Source organism: Gasterosteus aculeatus, chromosome 12, assembly GCF_964276395.1.
Source record: "Gasterosteus aculeatus chromosome 12, fGasAcu3.hap1.1, whole genome shotgun sequence".
Classification (NCBI taxonomy): Eukaryota; Metazoa; Chordata; class Actinopteri; order Perciformes; family Gasterosteidae; genus Gasterosteus; species Gasterosteus aculeatus.
Window position 1 is genome coordinate 1,269,588 of NC_135700.1, and position 20,143 is coordinate 1,289,730.

The 20,143-nt window shown below is 42.7% G+C and overlaps 2 protein-coding genes and 1 long non-coding RNA gene across 4 annotated transcripts in view; 1 reads left to right on the top strand and 2 right to left on the bottom strand.

Moving 5' to 3' along the window:
- The window catches only part of LOC144385327 (uncharacterized), a 100,944-nt gene extending 98,667 nt beyond the window's left edge, over positions 1-2,277 (bottom strand). The window contains exon 1 of the long non-coding RNA XR_013451561.1: positions 2,170-2,277. This is a non-coding gene — a long non-coding RNA (uncharacterized LOC144385327). The remainder of the gene's footprint in view (positions 1-2,169) is intronic.
- A 2,188-nt stretch (positions 2,278-4,465) lies between these two features.
- Positions 4,466-14,987, top strand: kbtbd13a (kelch repeat and BTB domain containing 13a). Of its 2 annotated transcripts, XM_078085400.1 has the most exons (2): positions 4,466-5,586; positions 14,860-14,987. In XM_078085400.1, exons 1-2 carry the CDS (start codon positions 4,605-4,607, stop codon positions 14,871-14,873), a joined length of 996 nt encoding a protein of 331 aa, XP_077941526.1. In that variant the 5' UTR covers positions 4,466-4,604; the 3' UTR covers positions 14,874-14,987. The 2 variants fall into 2 exon arrangements, with proteins under 2 accessions (XP_077941526.1, XP_040016631.2); XM_040160697.2 differs by lacking the exon at positions 14,860-14,987 and having other exon boundaries at positions 4,466-6,209.
- Positions 6,192-20,124, bottom strand: ubap1lb (ubiquitin associated protein 1-like b). Its single transcript, XM_040196005.2, has 6 exons — positions 20,020-20,124; positions 17,227-17,341; positions 14,565-15,119; positions 10,478-10,627; positions 7,102-7,203; positions 6,192-6,983 (listed from the first exon to the last, which is right to left on the bottom strand). The coding sequence occupies exons 2-6, from the start codon at positions 17,338-17,340 to the stop codon at positions 6,849-6,851; spliced, it is 1,056 nt and encodes a 351-aa protein (XP_040051939.2). The 5' UTR covers position 17,341; positions 20,020-20,124; the 3' UTR covers positions 6,192-6,848.
- Between the last annotated feature and the right edge of the window lie 19 nt (positions 20,125-20,143).

The following is a 20,143-nucleotide window of genomic DNA, read 5'->3' on the forward strand; positions in this document are numbered from 1 at the left end:
TTCCATTGAAGATATTTCTTCCTCGAATTTCTTCCTCCTGCAGACTGAACAGGATAATGGCAGATTTTGGTCTGGGGATGTCACTTGGGGAGTGGCTGACTAATGACTGCATCTCTGACCTCTCATTTCTTTTTCTACCTTTTCTGGTTGAGTGAGCCGGCAACAGTTAAAGAAGCAACGACTTCATTCCACTTTCTCCTTGGACCTAGAAAAACAGTTGTTTGCCTGAGGAACCAAACAACTGTGGTCTTTAGATTAGTTCAGCCGGAACAGTAGTTTATAATTTTGGTGGTTGCACCCTCAGAATCTGTAATGATGACGTTCGCTATTAGGTCCCTTTTGACCTCTGGGTTTTCTGAGGACATCACATGTGGATCTAAGGTTATTAGCCAATCCAACTCAAGTTTGGACCTGATATCCACCTCCGACATGTTATCCACAGTCAGACCTCTAGAGCAGGGCTATTCAATTGGCGGCCCCAGGGCCGGGTCCGGCCCCTGAGGGGTTTTGTACTGGCCCTTGGAGTGAAGTGTAATTATTACATACGGGTAGCCTCATACAGCGCATGACTATGGTTAATTGTACATTTTTTCGTGCAGTAGGAGGCGGTGTGCACCCCTTTCAGGCAGGTAGAATATCTACCTGTTTCGGCCGGACACATATTTTGGGGGACCACCCATGACCAATCAAAGTCGCCCATTCGCGCTCTTGTGCCGCGTTCTGACCGCTCTGACATACTTTCAAGCCAAGCACGAAGTTTGGCTAACAAGAAGAAATGTCTCTCTCTACCTTAAAGAACAGGCAGTTCAACAATGAATTGACAGAGAAATACGCGTTTATTGCCGTTGATGCGAATCCTGTGTGCTTAATCTGCAACGAGTGCCTCGCCGTGTGCAAAGAATATAATTTCTTTATAAGGCATTTCAAGACAACGCATGCTAACTTTGATGCTACTTTCCCACCGGGCTCTGATGCTCGGAGCCAGAAGATAACAGGGCTTACATTTTGCTATGAGCAAAGACGTCGCATTTTGTTTCGGGCGTGTACAGATCAAGAGAGAGCAACTGCGGCATCGTTACGAGTGGCATGGATATTGGGCAAAAAAAAAAGCTGGCATCCATTGACGAGGTGGTAACAGATGAGAAAACACGAAAAAACATTATCGATTCGATCAAGCAAATTCCAATTTCTGACACGTCAAATATGCGGCGAGTCGAGTCCCTTGCACCCAACGTTTTCGAGACGCTTTTGGAGTAGCTGAGGAAGGCCGAGGTGATGTCTTTGGCCGTGGACGAGTCCACTGATAACAGTGATGTTGCACAGCTGTGCCTCTATGTGCGATTTTTTTGATGGTGAATGTTTTCGTGAGGATCTGCTTGGACTAATTCCCATGGAGGGGCACACTATCGGTGAGATTCTCTTCACCAAAATTGCTTCATACTTTGAGGAAAACTACTTGGATTTGGCGCGCGTCAACATGTTGGTGACGGATGGTGCGCACTCTATATCGGCCGGGATCAGGGGTTCGCTGGGAGGATGGCAGCTGCGGCTCCGCAGGTGAGATCTCTGCATTGCCTCATCCACCAAAGCCTCCTGTGTGCCTAGCTCAGTGGTGAGTTAAAGGAGACCATGGACTCTGTAATGGCAATTATAAACTTCATTCGTTGTACCTCCAGTTTCCGGCTTTGAAACGTTTTTGTGAACTAAGAGAGGAGATTCTGGTGTTTCTCCGATCTTCAAAATTGAAAAAAGCAGGCATCAGATGTCTCTGATGGAAAATAATGAGTTTAATGCCGCTGTTTGCTTTTTGAGTGACGTTTTCAATCATTTGAACCAACTCAACATGGAGTTGCAGGGCAGAGATAAAACAGTATCAGAACTTGTGGAGAAACGTCATGCTTTTCAAAGAAAGCTCTCACTCTTCTCTGCTGATCTTTGTCCTGGCAAGATGCTCCACTTCCCCACATTGAGGAAATCTGGCCTGCAAATTACCGAGGTGATGTCAGGGTTTATTGACTCATTGAAAAACATCTTTGTAAATAGCACACTATGCCATGGCCATGGTCATTGGCATGTGACGACTCGAAGAGACAGAGAAGATTATTTTCCTGTTTTTATTTTTGTAACCACTGCAGTTTCTCCCCACAGCTGAGTTTAGTTTGCAATCACCTCCACCTGTATTTAAGCCTCAGTTCCCCCACTTGTCTGTGTCAGGTTATCTTTTGTCTTTCCCAGAGGTGCATGTTTGTAGTTAGAAATTCCCAGTGCTGTTTTGTGGTTATCTTGTTTTTACTTCGTTGCCAGGCCCTTTTCCTTTTTGTTTCTACAAGAGCGTGTGTATTCCGCCTTTGCCTGTGCACCCTTTTGTCTTGCATTAGTTTATCTTTCTAGTACCAAACCAAACCTGGAAAGACGTTTTTGTTGCCTTATTGCTCTGCACCTGAGTCGAAGTCCTGACCCCTCACATGGCATCTGCAAAGTAATCCAGCTGTGCATGTATGGGTCCTCTGAAGTGCTTTTCATCACGGACACATTTGTCCCGTATTTTCCTCCACAACTTTGTGCACCTCTCGACCGGCAAACCGGCGTTTGCGGCGATCTCCCTCCGTGAATCCAACCCCTTCTACAACCCGCCAATGACGGCTTGTATAAGTGGTCATATTTACGCATTTCTTCCGACGCATAGCGACGCAAGCCTAGAAAATTGGCTCGACACACGCAAGGACGCAAGGAGGTGTGAAAAGGCATCCAAGGGACACGCAAGGGGGGCTTGCGTCTGCGTCGCTCTGAAAACGCAGAAGCATAAACTAGGCTTAAACCTTGTTAAGACACCAACGAGAGAGTTGGTAAGGTTAGGACCTTTTAAGAGTTGACAATTCTAGGAGCTTCTTTTAAACTCCACAGTCAAAACTCAGGGTTTTCTTCTTTAGGTGATACACCCCATGATGCCAAGATACCACACACTACCATCTCGTCTTTAGACCACTTCTGCATATTTACTGTCAATTATCTCAGTAAGAAATGCTTTACACGCCTCATGAATGGTTCTTTTCAGACTTTCTTTTGAGGCCTTAAATGCGCTGCTCAACTATGCCCCTGTCGTTTGGCACAGTGGTGTCATCCTCTTTCAAGGGTAAGTCCATGCAGTAATGACCTTATTGCCTACAAGTAGACATCTACAAAATCTCCATGAACCTTACATTCTCTATTGACATCTCCTGCTTCTCTTCCAGTAACCTTTTATTGAAACTGAGAGACCAACAGATCCAGTCTGACAATGGATATCCTATTGGCATCGTGCATCATCACTGTGCAAACATTGCATCCCCTTTTGTAGTGCAAATTTTAACCAAACTTTTAGTCAGCAACTAACTCAACAAAAGCTATTCAACATTTAAACAGGTTTATAAAACAAAACCCCTTGAGAGGCTTCATGTGATTTTAAAGAGCCTCACTTTCACAAAGGAATTGTGGAGCATTTAAAACCAAGTTGAGACTGTTTAATGTTAGGTCTTTGACCCTGTTACTTGGTTACTGTTTAGACAGCTTAGCAGTAACCTTGTCCTCTTTGTTTGTGAGGTTTTGTGACTCATCGGTCACAAACACACACACACACACACACACACACTCACACACACACACACACACACACACAGAGCACTGTAACGTTGTAACATGGCTGTTAAAGAGTTTTACTTTTATAGCATAGGTGTGTTTGTGGGGTGGGTGCGGGGGGTAAATAACCTCTGTGTCACTGAAGGAAAGGGGAAGTATTTGCATTCATCTGGAGCAGTGTTTGTGTCCACACATTCAAAGCAGTCTAGTATTTATTCTCCCTGATGGGATCATCTGGGCTTTATTGCTCCACTTTCTTCATCCCCCAAGTCCCTTAATATCAGAAGACAATAGTTGGGGTTGCTCGATATACCATGTAATTTGTTAATTCTATTTTTAAAGACAATATACACATTGGTTATTATGATTACAAGTGTTTTGATAATGATTATGATGATAATAACTTCCTGTTATCAAGATATTAGTAGCAGTAGTGGTGGTTTATTATTAAGTGAATAATACTATTGTATTTCACTCGTGACTTTAAAACCATATATCATTTATATGTTTTCTTTAATATGATTTCTTTTGAGGGAACAGGAGGACATGTAGCCGTCTCCTTGTAGCCCTGCATTTCCTACTCTGAAACCAAAGGGGAAGGACCTATTGTTACATTTGGACCGATCCTGCTGCTCAAGGACACATTCTCAGCTGTTCCACAACTGTCAGCCACGGACAAAGAGCAATATGAATCTTCAGCACATTGACAGTCACCCTATCACTATCCGGCTCCTCTTTCTCCTCTGGCTGCATTTCACCATAATGCACTTGAACTTTATCGCACGTCCTCCTGCTATCTATAGAGTCTGTTCTCAGAGCTGTGAGAAAACTCTGTCAGCTAGCATCAGCTCTGGATAGGAGGTGCTCATTCACACTGGCAGTAAGTGGTGAAACACCACTGATGCTGTACTTTGACCTGGATCAGAGCTGTATTATTGTCAGTTTGCGTTTTAACTGAAATGTAATGACGATCCAAAATCAGGAAAGCGATGGAGTCCAACAGCTGCTCAAGCTTCAGCCAGCAGCCAAGACAGCGTCAGCCCCCGGAAAATCTGAGGGTCAGCATTGACGGCCGCTCTTTCGCTGTGGATAAAACCATTCTGTCTGAGAAATGTGAGTACTTTAGAGCATTGTTCCAGTCAGGAATGAGAGAGTGCCAACAGGAAGAGATCCAGCTGCAGTGTGTGGGGGTACTGGGCTTTCAGGTCATGCTGCAGGTCCTGGGCGGGAAACACCCCATGCTGAGCAGCGACCAGATCGTGGAAGCCATTGAGTGTGCGGCTTTCCTGCAGGTGCCGGCTCTCACCGAGCACTTGATCAATATCGTAAATTCTGAAAACTGTCTGCTCATTTACCACACGGCTGCCACCTATGGAGTGGGAGAGCTCTCCTACAGTTCAGCCTTATTCATCAGAGATATGTACCCTGAACTGAAGGAAGAAGTTCACACCTTACCCAAGAAGATGGTAGACTACATAGAGTCCCTTCTCCCGAGTAGCTACATGGCAGTGTGCAGCCACTCTCCATCCACTGAGCAGCTGAAGGATCTCCAGAGGACTGTCTGCTACCTGGACGAAGACAACAGCGAGTGGAAGGTCCTGACTCATCTACCTGTGAGCACAAGTACCACAATGGCCGGTGTGGCCGTCCTGGACAACAAACTCTACATCATCGGAGGAGTTCATGATATAACAAAGAAGGTAGTGGAGAACGGTTTCTGTTACAATCCTGCAGCAAACACATGGTCCACCATCTGTGGCTCCCAGCAGCTACGCTACAACTTGACTCTGATAGGTCATGAGGGCTGCCTCTACGCCATAGGTGGTGAGTTCAACATGAAGGCCCTGTCGTCTGTGGAGAGGTACACGGTGTCAAATGGAAGCTGGGGGTTTGTCCCCCCCCTCCCCTGCCCTGCAGCCTTGGTGGCGTCAGCTATAGCAGTGAACAGAATATTTATCTGCCTCTGGAAAGGTAAGGGGGCCACAGATATACTTGAGTACGCATCTGAACGGAATCAGTGGCTGCTGGTTACCACGCTCATCCGTGAGCACAGTTATGGTCTCTATATGGTGCCACACAAAGATAATCTGTATGTGATGCGCAATGGACCCTGTGATGACTTCTTAATGTGTGTGATGGACTGCTACAACCTGAGCTCCGGCCAGTGGACGGCCATGTCTGGCCAGTACGGGAATAGCAAGGGCTCTCTGTTGACTGCTGTGGCCAGAGGAGATTCTGTGTTCACACTCAGCCGGGAGGTGACCACAGAGTATACTGTAGAGGATTACAAATGGAGAGTGAAGCGAGAGATGAAAGGTTTTGGCAGGATTGGATCTATATATACATTTTTGATGAGACTGAATAAAGTCTGCGTCTCCAACATGGAGAACTCTGTAGATCAGGACCAGAAGGTCAGAGGCTTCCCCAGATTCTCACCACAATGCTCTGATAGCCTGTAGGAGTACTTTAGACTTCAGAGGTTCAATACAAAGATGGGAAACACATCCAACAGGTTTGAAACAAACCGCCCGGTGTATTTGGAAGAGGAGGAAAAAAAGTTACTTAAAGAACCAAACTCTGCTGTAAGTTTACAGTTTTATCTTCCTTCTTCAATTACAATTAGTGCACTGTATTCTTACAATATTATAGAATCAGGGGTAAATCTTTTTATAACATGCTAAACTAAACAACTGCTTGACATCTTAGTGGGAATATTATAGTATCTACAAATCACACAGCAATGATTTGATAACATTGAGTTTCTGTTTGTACAAACCAGTCCCTGATGGACACTGCTGGTGTTTTCATAGAAAACAAGTTCAAGGGCAGTTTCCCAGACAGAATAATTTTAGGAAAGACGGAAGAAAGCTGAACAGTTGAATAAAATCTTCCCCAACTTCATCAAGACCACAATCCTCATCATGATCTTTAACATCACCACCTTCATCATCATGATCACCAATATCATTGGAATCATCAATATCACCACCATAATCATCATACATATTATAAATAATGTATACTACATATATAGTACTATTAGTAATTTACTATTCACATACATAATCAACAATTGAATTTTCCTGGGTGAAGGCCACATCCATCTTCAGCTACAATAACTGAATAGAAAACAGTAGTAGTTCTTCTCCCTGTAACTAAGAAAATAATAGCAACCAGAAATAATACATTGCAAGGTAAGGGTGTGTGTGTGCATGCGTGTGTTTGATCTTCCATTAGGCCACACGCATCATCAGCTCCTCTAGGGCTCGCTCACGGTGGTTTTCATGGACCAGCAGCACTTCTTTGATGGCGTTCTGCTGGAAGCCCATCTCATTGAACTGACCCAGCAGATGGAGGAACTCCTCTGCCTATAAGACAAAGAATGTTTTTTTTTAAAAAATAAAATGAGTTTCAAAGGCAAAGTTGAAAGTTGTGTTGTCTCTAATGAAAGGCTCATGTAGCGGTGTAGGATTCTGCACGTCTTACCTTTGTTTCACAGTTCTGAAACATCTCCAGAGCTTCTTCAACCAAAGCCACATCATAACCCAGCTGGCATAGACGGTCACAAGCCACCAGGTAACTCAAGATCTAAAAACACACATAAATATTCCAACATCTTGTGGGTAATAAAACCCAAAATGAACTTTTAAAACTTATTAGAAATAATAATACAGTAATAACCACAACTAATGTTTGACCACGATCTACCATTAGTGAATGAATATTCAGATGTTTCACTTAATTCAAGTAAACACATGAAGGTACAATCAGTAAAATGTCTCCTTTGATGGATGCATGTTATGTGGGTAACATACCATAGGAATATTATTGTATTGTCTTTTACTGTTGAAGCTGCTGAAGGTGGAACTAACGCACTATTTGCATTATAATGTAATCTGCTGATTATTTTCTTTCATCATTGATTATTTCATTTGTAAAACAGAATGCTGCCATCACAATTACTCAAAACTCAAAGGGACAGATTTTTTCCCACAAATAGCCCATAGCTACAATTTAAAAAAATATTTCTTAAGAGAAAGCAGGAAGGTGGAACCATGAAAATTAATAAAAACGCCATATACTGTATATATATGTATATATATATATATATATATATATGTGTGTATATGTATGTATATATATATATGTGTGTATATATGTATATGTGTATATATATATACATATATATATATACATAATAAGCTGTAATTCCAGCTGTCAGATACATGCAGCGTAGTTGAAGAACCTGAAGAAAGGTTCTTCGTAGACCCAATTGGTTCTAAAAATGGTTCTCTGAGTAACTGATTTTATGAAATGTGAAAAAGGTGTACATTTACAGAGGGTCACAATGGAATCAGGGTTCCAACCTTTTTTATTTGAGGATCTTTTAAATCATCTACATACACAGCAATGATAGCAAAATGATCATGATAAAACAAAAACCTGCAAATGTACAACACTTAACTCTATCATTAATTAATGTAATGTAATTACTGTAATCTGTGTGCTACATGCAACAAGAAATGTTTAGAGAATTTGCCACTCTGCACAGCTACAGGTACCTATGTGTTGATCTGCAGGATTAAAGCTTCCAAAAATGATTTTTTTTTTTCACCTGACAAGGGTACACATGATTAAAAACACAATAGAGCGCCAACACGACAGCCATTGGCTAATTACATGTCTGCATCTTCGGTGTCGCTGCTGCTGCTCAGGACATTTGTGGGTGTGATGCATTTTCTTTGAAGGCCGATGGTAGGAGTATCACTGCATTCACCAACTGGCCTGCAAATTACAAATCTTTTTTTTTTTAAAGAAGAAAAAAGTCATAACTTGGTTTCTAAATCTCTGATTCAAAGGCTCCCACAGAAAGGCCTACAGGTATTCTTTAAGACCATTCTGTTCCAGTCAAAGAGAGACCTTGCCAACTGTCCATAGATTTGCCATTTCCTGTTGAATAAACACTAAAAGCATGTAGAAAATATAATTCAATGAAGCTGTGAAAATCTTAGCTTATGCTCAATTCTGGGTTAGCAGCATCCACCATGTATCACTCATAACAGTATTTCTGTCTGTTTTGGAGGTGACTACACACAACAGCATAAGCATTTTAGAACCATTAGGCTTGCGTAAAAAACAAGCTCAATTAATAAATGTAATTTAACTTACTATCATCAACTCAGACACCGGAAGCCAGCACCAAAATCTGCGTTGCGTTTCGGTCTGGTAGATACCGGTCATATAGGAACCAGTACCCAACCCTCGTATTCAAACAGTGTCCCGTTTCATCCTCCACAGTTGGTCAAAAAGCATAAATGAAAGTTTGTCTACTACTATACTGTGTAAATACACAACAATCAGGAACTTGGCATTAACATTACATCATATAGTCAGAAAATGTGGCTCATAGTATAAGCTGCCTTCAGTTCATAGCGCTCACTAAGCTCTAATCCTACAGACTGCTCTTCAACAGTTACTAACTAGTAAGTAGCTTTCTCACCTTAACTTACAAGCTACAGTTACAAAAACAAGTTTGTTAACGGTCTTACCCCCCCAGCCAGCTCAGCTGCTGGTCGCTGTCAGTCAAATATTGAGCCCAATCTCTTAGATAACTGAAGGGCCATTTTTTTAACATTAGCTTTCAGCAATTGGAAATAACGTTAGTCCGTTGACTAGCACTATGTTGTTTTCAACCGTGTGCAGTTAGCCAGCATGTAGCAAGGGCATCGTTTTGTTTAAATTGGTAAAAAAGTTAATGGCTTAATAAAGAATAGTTGATAGCTTAAGTAATTATATAGTTTATATCTAGACATGCATGGTGTTTCCAGCAAAGCTAATGGCACCAATATTGTATGTATAGTAACACTCAGATAAAATGACTGTGACATGACAAAGAGAAAAAAGAGCAATACTTTCCTGTAATAACCAATATCTTCCATCACTTACCTTAAAACGACCGCTGTTAGTTAGGGGGTTACTGGTTTGAAAAGACATTGGTCAGTCGAGATGGAGTGTCACGTGGAAGTACTCTTTAATATCTCAAAAAACCATTTAATTACCCAAAGAACTATATAAAAACATATAGAACAATCTAACAGATCAAATTGTTTGTTAGAAGGTGATGGTTATTTATAGAACCACACTGCCTTCTAAAGAACCATTGAAGAACCTTGTGTGTGCTATTAAGAAAAGATGGAGGGAAAATATGAATAGCCTATATGTAGCTCATATAGTTACAGTAAAGCTTCTTAATGTGATGTATACAAGAGAGATTTAAATGAAATCCTTTGCACTTTGTCCGATTGCTGAAAAGTGGGCAGTTTTAGCGTTTATTGCAAAAAGTTGGTACAGAAAGCTACAACAAGAAAAAATGAGTTTGTTTAACCGGCTCCCATTTGGGATTAGCTAAAATGCAGACACATGTCCAATTGCGAATTAATGAAGGTCTACAAAATCAGCCAGTATATATTAGAATATTACATTTGTGTTTGATGATGCCAACTATTGTCCTCTAAGATCCAGTGTGTATGATTCTGGTTGCTTTATTAAGAATCCTACTATGACTTGGTATGGGCAGCCCTAAACTGCGCGTCTGATGGCTTATACTAAAAGCCTTCATTGATTGGGTTGTTAGGTTGAGTTGAGGCCTGTTGGAGGAAAACCGCCCTGGGAAGTTTTGGGCGGCAGCAGCAGAGGCGCTGATAAACTGAGAAGGGCTGGAATACTGTGATTCAAGATTAGGGTCACCCAATTTCTGCTCGTCAAATCATGTTTATGTACGTGGTAGTACTGTTTGTGGGTCTGTCTGTAGGGCAGACAGTAAATAAATTCAGAGCTCCTAAAGTGTGTGATGCTGACTGACCTGATCTGGGGTCTGCTGCCCAGTCTTCTGCAGGGCAATGATGGCGGTGCGAAGGGGGTAACCCTGGTCAGTGATGGCCCCCAGTAGCTCTCTCTCTTCTGGGCTCAGAGCTGACAGGAGCTCTGCTGACGAGTCCAAAGCGGATGACTTCTCGGAAACGAAAGTCCAGAGAGTGAGTATGGACAGAGGAGAGCCAGGCAGTGAGAATAGAAAGCAGCAGCCACTCAGACATATCCAATCTGATCAAATGAACAGATGTAGAACCAAAGCAGGCTAACGTCCATAAGGCCCTTACATTATTTCATCATCTAGGTCAGGGGTGCTTAATACGTTGATCGCGATTGACCAGTCAATCTCAAAGGCAGTACCAGTCGATTGGGTACCATCAATAATAAAAAAATGACGTCACGCACGCACGGTCTACCGACCAAAACTAATGCTGGTGCTAATTAGCGATCCTTGCTTACTAACGGACGCATTTAATTTTATTCCAAAGCAACCCAGACTGACTTTAGTAAGGTAATGACCAAGAATGTATGGGATGCTTGTGACAGTTTCTTCTGACAGATGAGAGGCTTGTTGTTTTCTTCATATCGACTTGTTTTACGCTTACGGCGTCACCGCTACTATTTACTGGTCGGACCCTTGCCCCCCCCCCCGTCAGCTGGCACGGAGGTTGGGGTGGGGTAGATCGCCATGACCTGGTTAGTTGAAAAGTAGCTTGCGAGCCAGGAAAAGTGTGGGCACTCCAGATCTAGGTCCAGATGTCTCAATGTGGCAGCAGCTCTTTGCATGCCTTTAAAACTATAAACTCCATCCAGCCACTCAAATATAAAAGGTTGAAGCTCTTATCTTCCAGTTCTGAAAAGGTTTCTGGAATCCGCTGTTACGAATTTCCCTTACAAATAAACAAGAGGGCGTTCTCTGCAGGGAATTCCCTCAGACGTGTTCTTTTACCTCGGCCATGCCAGCATTTGTCTGACACTGTAAAATTATTTTGATTACATTTTAAAGTGGTGAAACCCCTTTAAAAGCATATCTTCCAGCTGCTCCCGATGAACCTCTTTTAACCTGGCTGGATTTAGGGAGCAGATTTTACACATTACGCAGCAGTCTATTTTTAGAGTGTAGTCTTTAGAGAGCAGATCCCTGAATGTATTTTGTGTGTGTAAGTGTGAACTGATAAAATGGTTGGGATTGATTTCCCCTTTGTTTTGACATTCATGAGCCAAACACAAGGACATCCAAAGACTGAGTTACGGCCAACTTGAATATAAATACAAATGCTGCTGTGTTGACCAGACAGGGTGTGTGGGAAGCTACATTCGGCGTTGTTGCTGGATTATGTGTGAAGATTTATAGTACGGATCAGTATTCATAGTCTGCTCTTGCAGAGTGAAGCGTTGACTACTACAGATTCCAGAGCATTATCTTTTCCTAACTCTCACTATAAGCTCTCTGTTATTACAAACTTAAAAGAAAAGCAGGAAATTAGAAGGCGGACCCATAATAAGCTATAAAAACGCCATGTTTACATTAAATAACCAGTAACTCCAGCTGTCAGATATATGCAATGTAGTTGACGTTGAAAATGCTGTGAAATGAAAATACAAACACTTCAAACGTACAGTACTTTCATAACTTTGATTACTTTCCACTTCGTCATCTGGTTAAATGTTCATAATGTAATAACTTTTCATTTCATGTCATGTAGTGTAGTGCTGATCAACTCTTATTAAAGTCATCTGAAACCAGATGGCCCGGGCTCGTCCGGGATGTTGGCACCCCGCTGCTCAGACCACCCTGTGGTTGGTGATTGGGGTGTGGTGTTGGGGTGAGAGTAAGGCTTAGTTTTGTTGTCTTTCCTGGTAGTTGTTGTTCTGTCCTTTAGTTTGTAGTATTGGTAGTTTGTAGTGTTCGTTGTGCACTGAGTAGTGCAGGGTTGTGGTGTGAGCATGGCAACTTCTTCAGATGTGGCAGGCTTCATTGCGGAGCCCTCGTTGGGTTCATTGGTTAACCTGCGTAAGGTGGATTTGTTAGCGCTAGCAGACCACTACAATCTTACAGTTGAAAGGCAGGCTCATAAAGAGAAGTTGCTAATGATGATCAAAGGCCATTTATTGAGTCTGTCTAGGGCAGGAGTTATGGCTGTGGTGGATGTGAAAACAGAGGATGAGGAGGATGAGGGCCCCGTAGAGAATCTCTCGCCAGCAAGGCCGAAGGGCAGTGTTGGAGATGGGGAAGCTCCAGCGCCTCAAACTCTGCCAAAGTACGCACCGTGGTCTCCTGAGTTCTCCGAGTCTGTAGAGGTTGCTCGGCTAAGGCTGAAAACGGCCCGGCTGGAAGCAGACCAAAAAGACAGGGAAAAACCTTTCAACGGTGGTAGCGTCCCTAACTACCTTTTCTCAGTCCCAAAGTACCTTTTAAATGGTCCGCAGAGTGCAGCTCTTTTTTTGGGGGGAGGGGGGCGTGTTACGTCCCCAGAGTTCTGGGTTTGTATAATGATTCTGATTCGGGGATTGCTTGAGATTTAATGTTCGAAATCCTACAATCCCTATTCAGAACCCATCAAATGCAGATGGCAGTTAGGTTTGTGTGGGTCCCTGCCCATGTTGGAGTCGATGGGAATGAGGAGGCGGATAAAGCAGCAAAAAGGGCGCTGAAGTGTGGGAGAAATATAGTCGATATAAAGATGAGTAAGGCAGAAGCTAAAGGGGTGATTAAGGGACAAATCAAAACGATATGGCAGAATGAATGGAATAAAGGGAGCAAAGGAAGATAACTGTTTAAAAATAAACCATTGGTTGGGAGTGTAGGAGCTGGGGGACGAAATAGAAAAGAGGAGAGGGTAATGACAAGGCTAAGAAATGGTCATACTGGTCTTAACAGTTCCCTCTATACGATTGGGAAACATCGAAATGGAAGGTGCGAGCACTGTCAAGAAGAGGAAACATGTTTTGATGGCATGTCAGAGGTACGAGGCAGAGAGAGAAGTCCTGAGAAAGGGGCTAAGAGAGCTGGGTGAGGCAAATATAGGCAATATACTGAAGAAGGGCTTTAGGGACAAGTGTTGGGAACTGCTGTTGGCATATTTAGGGGAAACAAGACTAATGAATAGAATTTGAGAATTTTTTTTTTTTTTCTTTTTTTTTTTTTTTTTTTGATTTGTTCTAGTAGAGGTTTCATTTTTTTAAGTCCACACTCCAGATTAGTGGGTGGCGGTAATGCACCCTAAAGTTGTTTGCCAACCGCCATAAAAAGCAAAAGAAGAAGAAGAAGTTCTCTCTCGCTGCTAATGCTGTTACCTGGTCTTTGGTTTGTACCCTGTGTGGGGATATTTCGATTTCGGTAGTTGGTGTTAAATAACCTAACTTGTGTTCCTTTTGGAACTTGTATCAGCAGGAGGGAGCAATTGTTTGTTTGTATCCGTTTGACTAATTATTTGTTTCCTCTTTTGTTCACAGGGAGTGGGGAGTAGATTGAGCTACCCCGGGGTATACATCACCCGTAGGTTTACTTTACTTTTAAGAGTTTAGACCTGGGCGGACCTGGGTGGACCACCACCTGTACGTTTGGTTAGGGCGCCTTGACCGTGTGCCAGGAAGACTGTATTTTCTATTGGGGGTTAGTACAGGTTAGTGGTGGGGACCTTTTTGTTTATTTTTGTTTTGGTCCGTCCAGCCCTCCCCTTTTCCCAGAAAGTTAATAGTTTATTTTTGTATATTTATTACCGTGCTTAGATAAAAGCGTTTATACGGTATTTGGTGTTTGTGTCCGTTTCTCACACCGCGAGTCCATACCCCTTTTGCTGGCATCGGTGGGCCCGAGCAGTGGTTGTCATGTTCCCCTCCCTTTTGGGAGCTGGAACGTAACACCAGACTATACACTTTGTGAAACCACTAGAGATGCCAAAAAGTCATACCAAATGAATGATCTGCATCATCACATCAGTGCTGAAGGACCATTCAACTCAACACTGCAACACATCCTGGAACTCTGTAAACGCTCCTACTTAAAAGGATTAGCCTACTATGAATGTAACTGGAGTTCCTTTGGTTCCCTCAACATTACAATGTGTAATTCTTACCATGTGTGTTGTGCTGTGGTTGTTGGTGCTGGGAAGCCTATCAACTGTATTGGCTCTGATGTTGAGGGCTCGGCTGATGGGGGTCCAGTTTGAAATCGGGCTGTCTGTGTTGGGGCCGTGGTCTTGGGACGTTTCCAGCACTGACAGGGAGCACTGTCGCAGGTTCTTCCTGCGCTGGTGGGGCAGGCTGCTGAGGCAGGCAGGAGGGTTCAGGAGGTCTGGGACAAAGGCTCTCTGTGCTTTCCTTTGACCAGAGCAGGCTTTCACTGAAAAATATATCTTGTCTTTCTCTGAGGCCTCATCCTCTGAGTCAGAGACGGGCCCTTCAGTGCGCAGGACCGCGGGATTGAGGCTGTGGGAGCGCTGTCGAGGAGGGGGCTCCCAGAAGTCGGAGCAGTGGCGGCTGGCTAAGCGACTCTGCTGTGGGCTGCTGAACATCATCCAGTACGGAGGACAAGATGGCTGCAGTCCTGATGAGGAGGAGGTGGGCGGATGCTGGCTGGTGAAGCCACTCTGCAGTCCGGTCAGCACCCAGTTTTCCAGGCTGAACTCATACTGTCAAATGGATAAACTAAACATCAGTGACAGAAACAATTGTAGCAAACATACTGTGGGAGCCAAATTCAATTTTGCAATATAATATTTTGTTACATTTACATGTAAAACTTTAATCAGATTGTAATAAATACACACATGTTACGTCACAAGGATACGCGTTACAACAGGTATTTTATTAGGGACTGAAGCTGAGTGGAGCCGCACATTTACCGACCGTGTTATGTGTATTATTTTGTGGCCCTATGAGTGTGTCATAACTAAAGTTGACTAAAGTTTTCACGATACCAATATTATGACTTTGATACTACCTACCAAAATATTACAATACCCGATACTTACGATACAATACCACAAATACGATACGATGGAATATTTATCTATGATAGTAATAAATAAAACATCTGGAAGGTTCCCTTTTTTACCAGCTAGTTCCTGCCCAGCTTTTTGAACACTTAACAAATAGCATTCATATTAGTATTAACCACAGCAAGATATAGAAAACTACATCATAGCAATCTCATAGCATTGACTATACACAGCTATGTAGGCCTATTGTCCGTATCTGACTATATATTTCCATAAGTATGAATTACATAATTTTACAGATTTGAGATGGAGAGTTTGATATTCTCACATTCATATTTTAACTCAATTCATCGAATAATTATTTTTCCTTAACTAAAAACAAAAAGAATTAGGTGAAGATCCAGCCTCAGGCTCCACCAGCCTATTGCATCAAGTGTATTATTGTTATTACTATGTAACTGTATTATTGCATCAAGTGTGTATTGTTGTGTGTGTGCATTTTAACCTTATCATATAGGCCCGAGTGAAATTGTAGGTTATTTTGCATGTATATATTTCTGCTGGACTATTCAGCAGTGCTCTGAAGTGTCAGGCTTTGAGCGTGACAGTCACTCATTTCGGTCTTTAGTCACGCACTCCCACCACACATCCAATTTCTCACGCAAAAAAAAAAACGCGCCAGCCCCCCCCCCGTTGGCCCCCAACAAGTCGAGAGCTCTGCACTTGCTTCATGTTTGATTGTGTTAGGAAAGTTGTTGTCAAGCTAGCCAACAAAGTTACAGGGCTGCCAACTCTCACGCTTGGGTTTTTTTTGTTGTCTCATTAGCTGTACTCTGTGCAATGACAAAAAGTTAAATCTTCTTCTTCAAGTTTACGTGGATAAGGTGCAGCAACAGTGATACCGTGCAGCGCTGATTGAAACGCTATTATCGAAGAACAGGAGGCAGAGTCAGCCAGAAGGAAAAGCTAATTGAAGATGAAAGAAGCATGGAGTTGAGGGCTGCACTGATAACAACAAGGATTGCATCCACTATATGGAGCAGTTTACTAGTCATCAGCACATCCATCCATCTTCAACCGCTTTTACGGGGTCGGGTCGTGACAGCTCCATGAGGGGACCCCAAACTTCCCTTTCCCTGGCCACATCTACCGGCTCTGACTGGGGGATCACAAGGCGTTCCCAGGCCAGTCCTGGGTCTCTTCCCAGCTGGCCGTGCCTGGAACCCCTCACTCGGGAGGTGTCCTGGGGACATCCTTAACAGATGCCCAAACCACCTCAACTGGCTCCTTTCAACGCAAATGAGCAGCGGCTCTACTCCGAGGTCCTCACGGATGGCTGAGCTTCTCACCCTATCTCTAAGGGAGATGAGCAAACCCATTCGGCCGCTTGTAACCGTGACCTAGTTCGTTCAGTCATGACAAATCCTTCATGACCACAGGTGAGGGGAGGAATAAAGATTGACCGGTAGATCGAGAGCTTCGCCTTCCGGCTGAGCTCTCTTTTCGTCACCGTTGTGACTCCGATTCTCCGGCCAAACTCACACTCCATCTTCCCCTCACTCGTGAACAAGGTACTTAAGCCAGTGGGACTTGAACTGCTTCATTTGGGGTAAGGACACATTCCCTACCCGGAGTAGGCAATCCTTCTAACTAGCCCCGAGAGCTAATTAGAAGCCCCCAGAGGGATCCCGCAAAAGGATATAACAAGGCCAAGCAGCTTCAAGAACAGTTCGGAAGTGAACATAAACTTTCAGTGGCCTACATAGACAAAGTCACAAAATAAGCCGTGCACACTCACCTCTGTGTCCTGCAGTCTGGTGAGATAATCAGGCACAATTACTTCTTTTTTTACCACTTCTTTTATGACTTCATGTGAGGCACCCTCTGGCATCTTCAGAGGGACACCGTCCATCCTACACAGACAGACACACATTGACTGAAGTCTCTTGGACATTTAATATTCATACTATCACAATCACACTCTTTCTGCATCATAAATCTGCTTCAGTGCTCAGAATGTACATGCATAGGGAGTAAGCAACAGGCTATTTGGTAACTCTGAGAAACAAAATGTCAGCATCCTCCTGGTATAGATTTTTAGGTAGCAAACCTTTTAGACAAAAAAAAATAAACTCCCTGCAGTTATCTGTACAATCAAACTTTTCTGATAATGGTCAAAGTACCGTTTTATATATTTTTTTCTATACATATAGTGTGTATGAGGAGACGTAAGGACCAATCACAGGCAACTAGTTAAGGGCAGCCTGTACGGAGACCACAGTGGTCAATGGTGTGGAAAGCTGCTTTCAACTGAGCAGTGATGCGTTGTAGCACTGGGTCTACAACTACAAAACTGGAATTCATCAAGATGTCATAGCTGTCCAGAATGTCGACAACTTATTTACTTACTGCCTTTTCCAAAACCGTAAAATAAAAATAAAATGCAGCTTGGATATTAATGGTAAGAAGTGGTTCAATCAGACGCACATAAAGAGCTAAGAGCTTTTCATTAAGGAGGAGTGTGCATGATCCTAAGGAACCCAAAGAACTAGAGGGGCCCATCGGGGAGACAGGAGACAGGCTGAGACCTCCAAACATGAATTGGGCTAAAGTGACTCAATATAGACATGTTATCGCTAGATGCACCTGTCTTATTGTTTATTTTATAGCTATTTAAATGCTTTCATCTGCATGTTCTAACATCTGCTGACTTTATTTATTTTTACTATTTATTGGTGCGAGTCGGCCCTACTGCATAGCTCTCTCTGGGGTTGGAACACAGTGTATGTTACTGCCCCTAGGGGGCAGAACTCCGAGTTTGGCAACCACTGAATGAACCGATCCTTTCTTTTTTTGACTGAGTGAGGAAGGAGTATCAATCCCAGCCAACCAGTTCAGAGAGAACGTGCACTCCACCCAGAAAGGTGCCAGGCGGGGTTGAACCCAGACCTTTGTCCTGTGATGCAACAGTGCTAACCACCCCACCATGTGCTATACAATTGAGGGTACATGTTTATCATTTCTAATGTTTGAGACGTTAACGAGACGTGCAGAAAGCAGTATCAGAAGTCAAATTGTGTGATTGTTTTCTGTGCAGGAACCAATAAATGCAAACAGACTCTTTTTGGAGTTGTCTTCCTTCGTGCCTTATCCAGATGTGTTACAGCAAGAAGATGATGATATAAATAAATGATCTTGCTTTTTAAATTCATATTGTTTGATTTTGGGCAACATTCAACCTACCTCGCTGCAGGACCTAAAATGGTATTCACTATTATAAAGTGTCACTCATGCTAAACCAAGCTCTTGGGTTTTAAATAGCACGTCTCACCTCGTTCTGATGAAGAAATGTTTCCAGCTACACTCAAACTTTCTGCATTCTTTTTAAAGCCAGCGTATGTCATGGTTCTTCCAAGAGGATGAGACGGATTTTTTATCTTTATAAGACTGATCATCTACGGTTATTAAAGTAGCTATGAAGGCTGGGCTGCACCAACAAGGATGGTTATAAAAAGGAACCACCACTAGTAGTTCAACGTTATCATTTTGAATCTGGATGTACTCATATTAATCTACACTGTATTAAGAAGTCATTTTAGATTGAATTAATCCTTGTAGTGGTATGATGTATACATTTCTTGGGGACTTTACCTTTACATTTCGTTAAGTATTAGATTTGTATCTCTTACTGTTAAATAAACAATCCCGCCTATACATGCTTCATACGTAATTAAAGACGGCATTGTATTACACACCATGTATAAACGAATACCGTGTAGTCAGACAGTACAGCAGGTACATCTGACTTTCTGCTCACTCAGCGTCCACACGGTCACATCTGAGAAAAATCGGACGCGTTTACAGGACACCCGTCTGTTCACACGTACACGCCTTTCTAAACTGGCTGATTATGTTACACAACTAAGAGTGGATCATGTCCAGGAAAAGGATCAGACCGCATCCATCATGCCTGTGAGTTAACCTTCACCAACATCCCTCTCTCCCCGCTGTCCTGTGAAGCCTGAGCAGATATTTGCTTTATAGTTGAGAGGCAGGCGATGGGCTTGTTGCGTTGTCCCTGTCATGCTAAATGCTGAACGTGTCCGACCACTTCTTTACAGACCAGTTTGATCCTACAGCACAGAACTGCTTATTCTTATACTTATGTTGATACTTCAAACATGCGGTAAACTGAGGTCAAAGAAAACATGTCCTACAAACCAGAAAGTAATGAGACAAAATTATTTGAACTAAAATCTTCAGTTTAAATGCTGCAGGATCAGTTAGATGTTAAATCACATCTTAAAAAAGCCCAACAATGTTTGATGCTTTAATCTTTTACCTCATATTCATTTTTCTCAGATTATAAAAGAAGTTGATGTTTTTTCTTTTGTGAAACATTTTATATACAAATCTATATCATGGATGTATCAACTGTTGTCTGCCAAATAGCCAAAAACATTCCCCAGGAACGAATAGCATTGATGGTACAAATGGGTATTTCGTTATTAACAGTAACAGCCTTATTTTAAAATAACAATTCTATTTAAAACCAGGTTCGAATGTTCTAGTAAAACAAATGTTTTTTTACCTTAGTTGTCTTGGTGCGGATGTCAGTCAGTCAGTCTCCTCTCAGAGGTGTGTGTGTGTGTGTGTGAAGCTCAGACTGAAGTTATAATCTAGTGACTCACAGTAACCTCCACCAGCTGATGTCC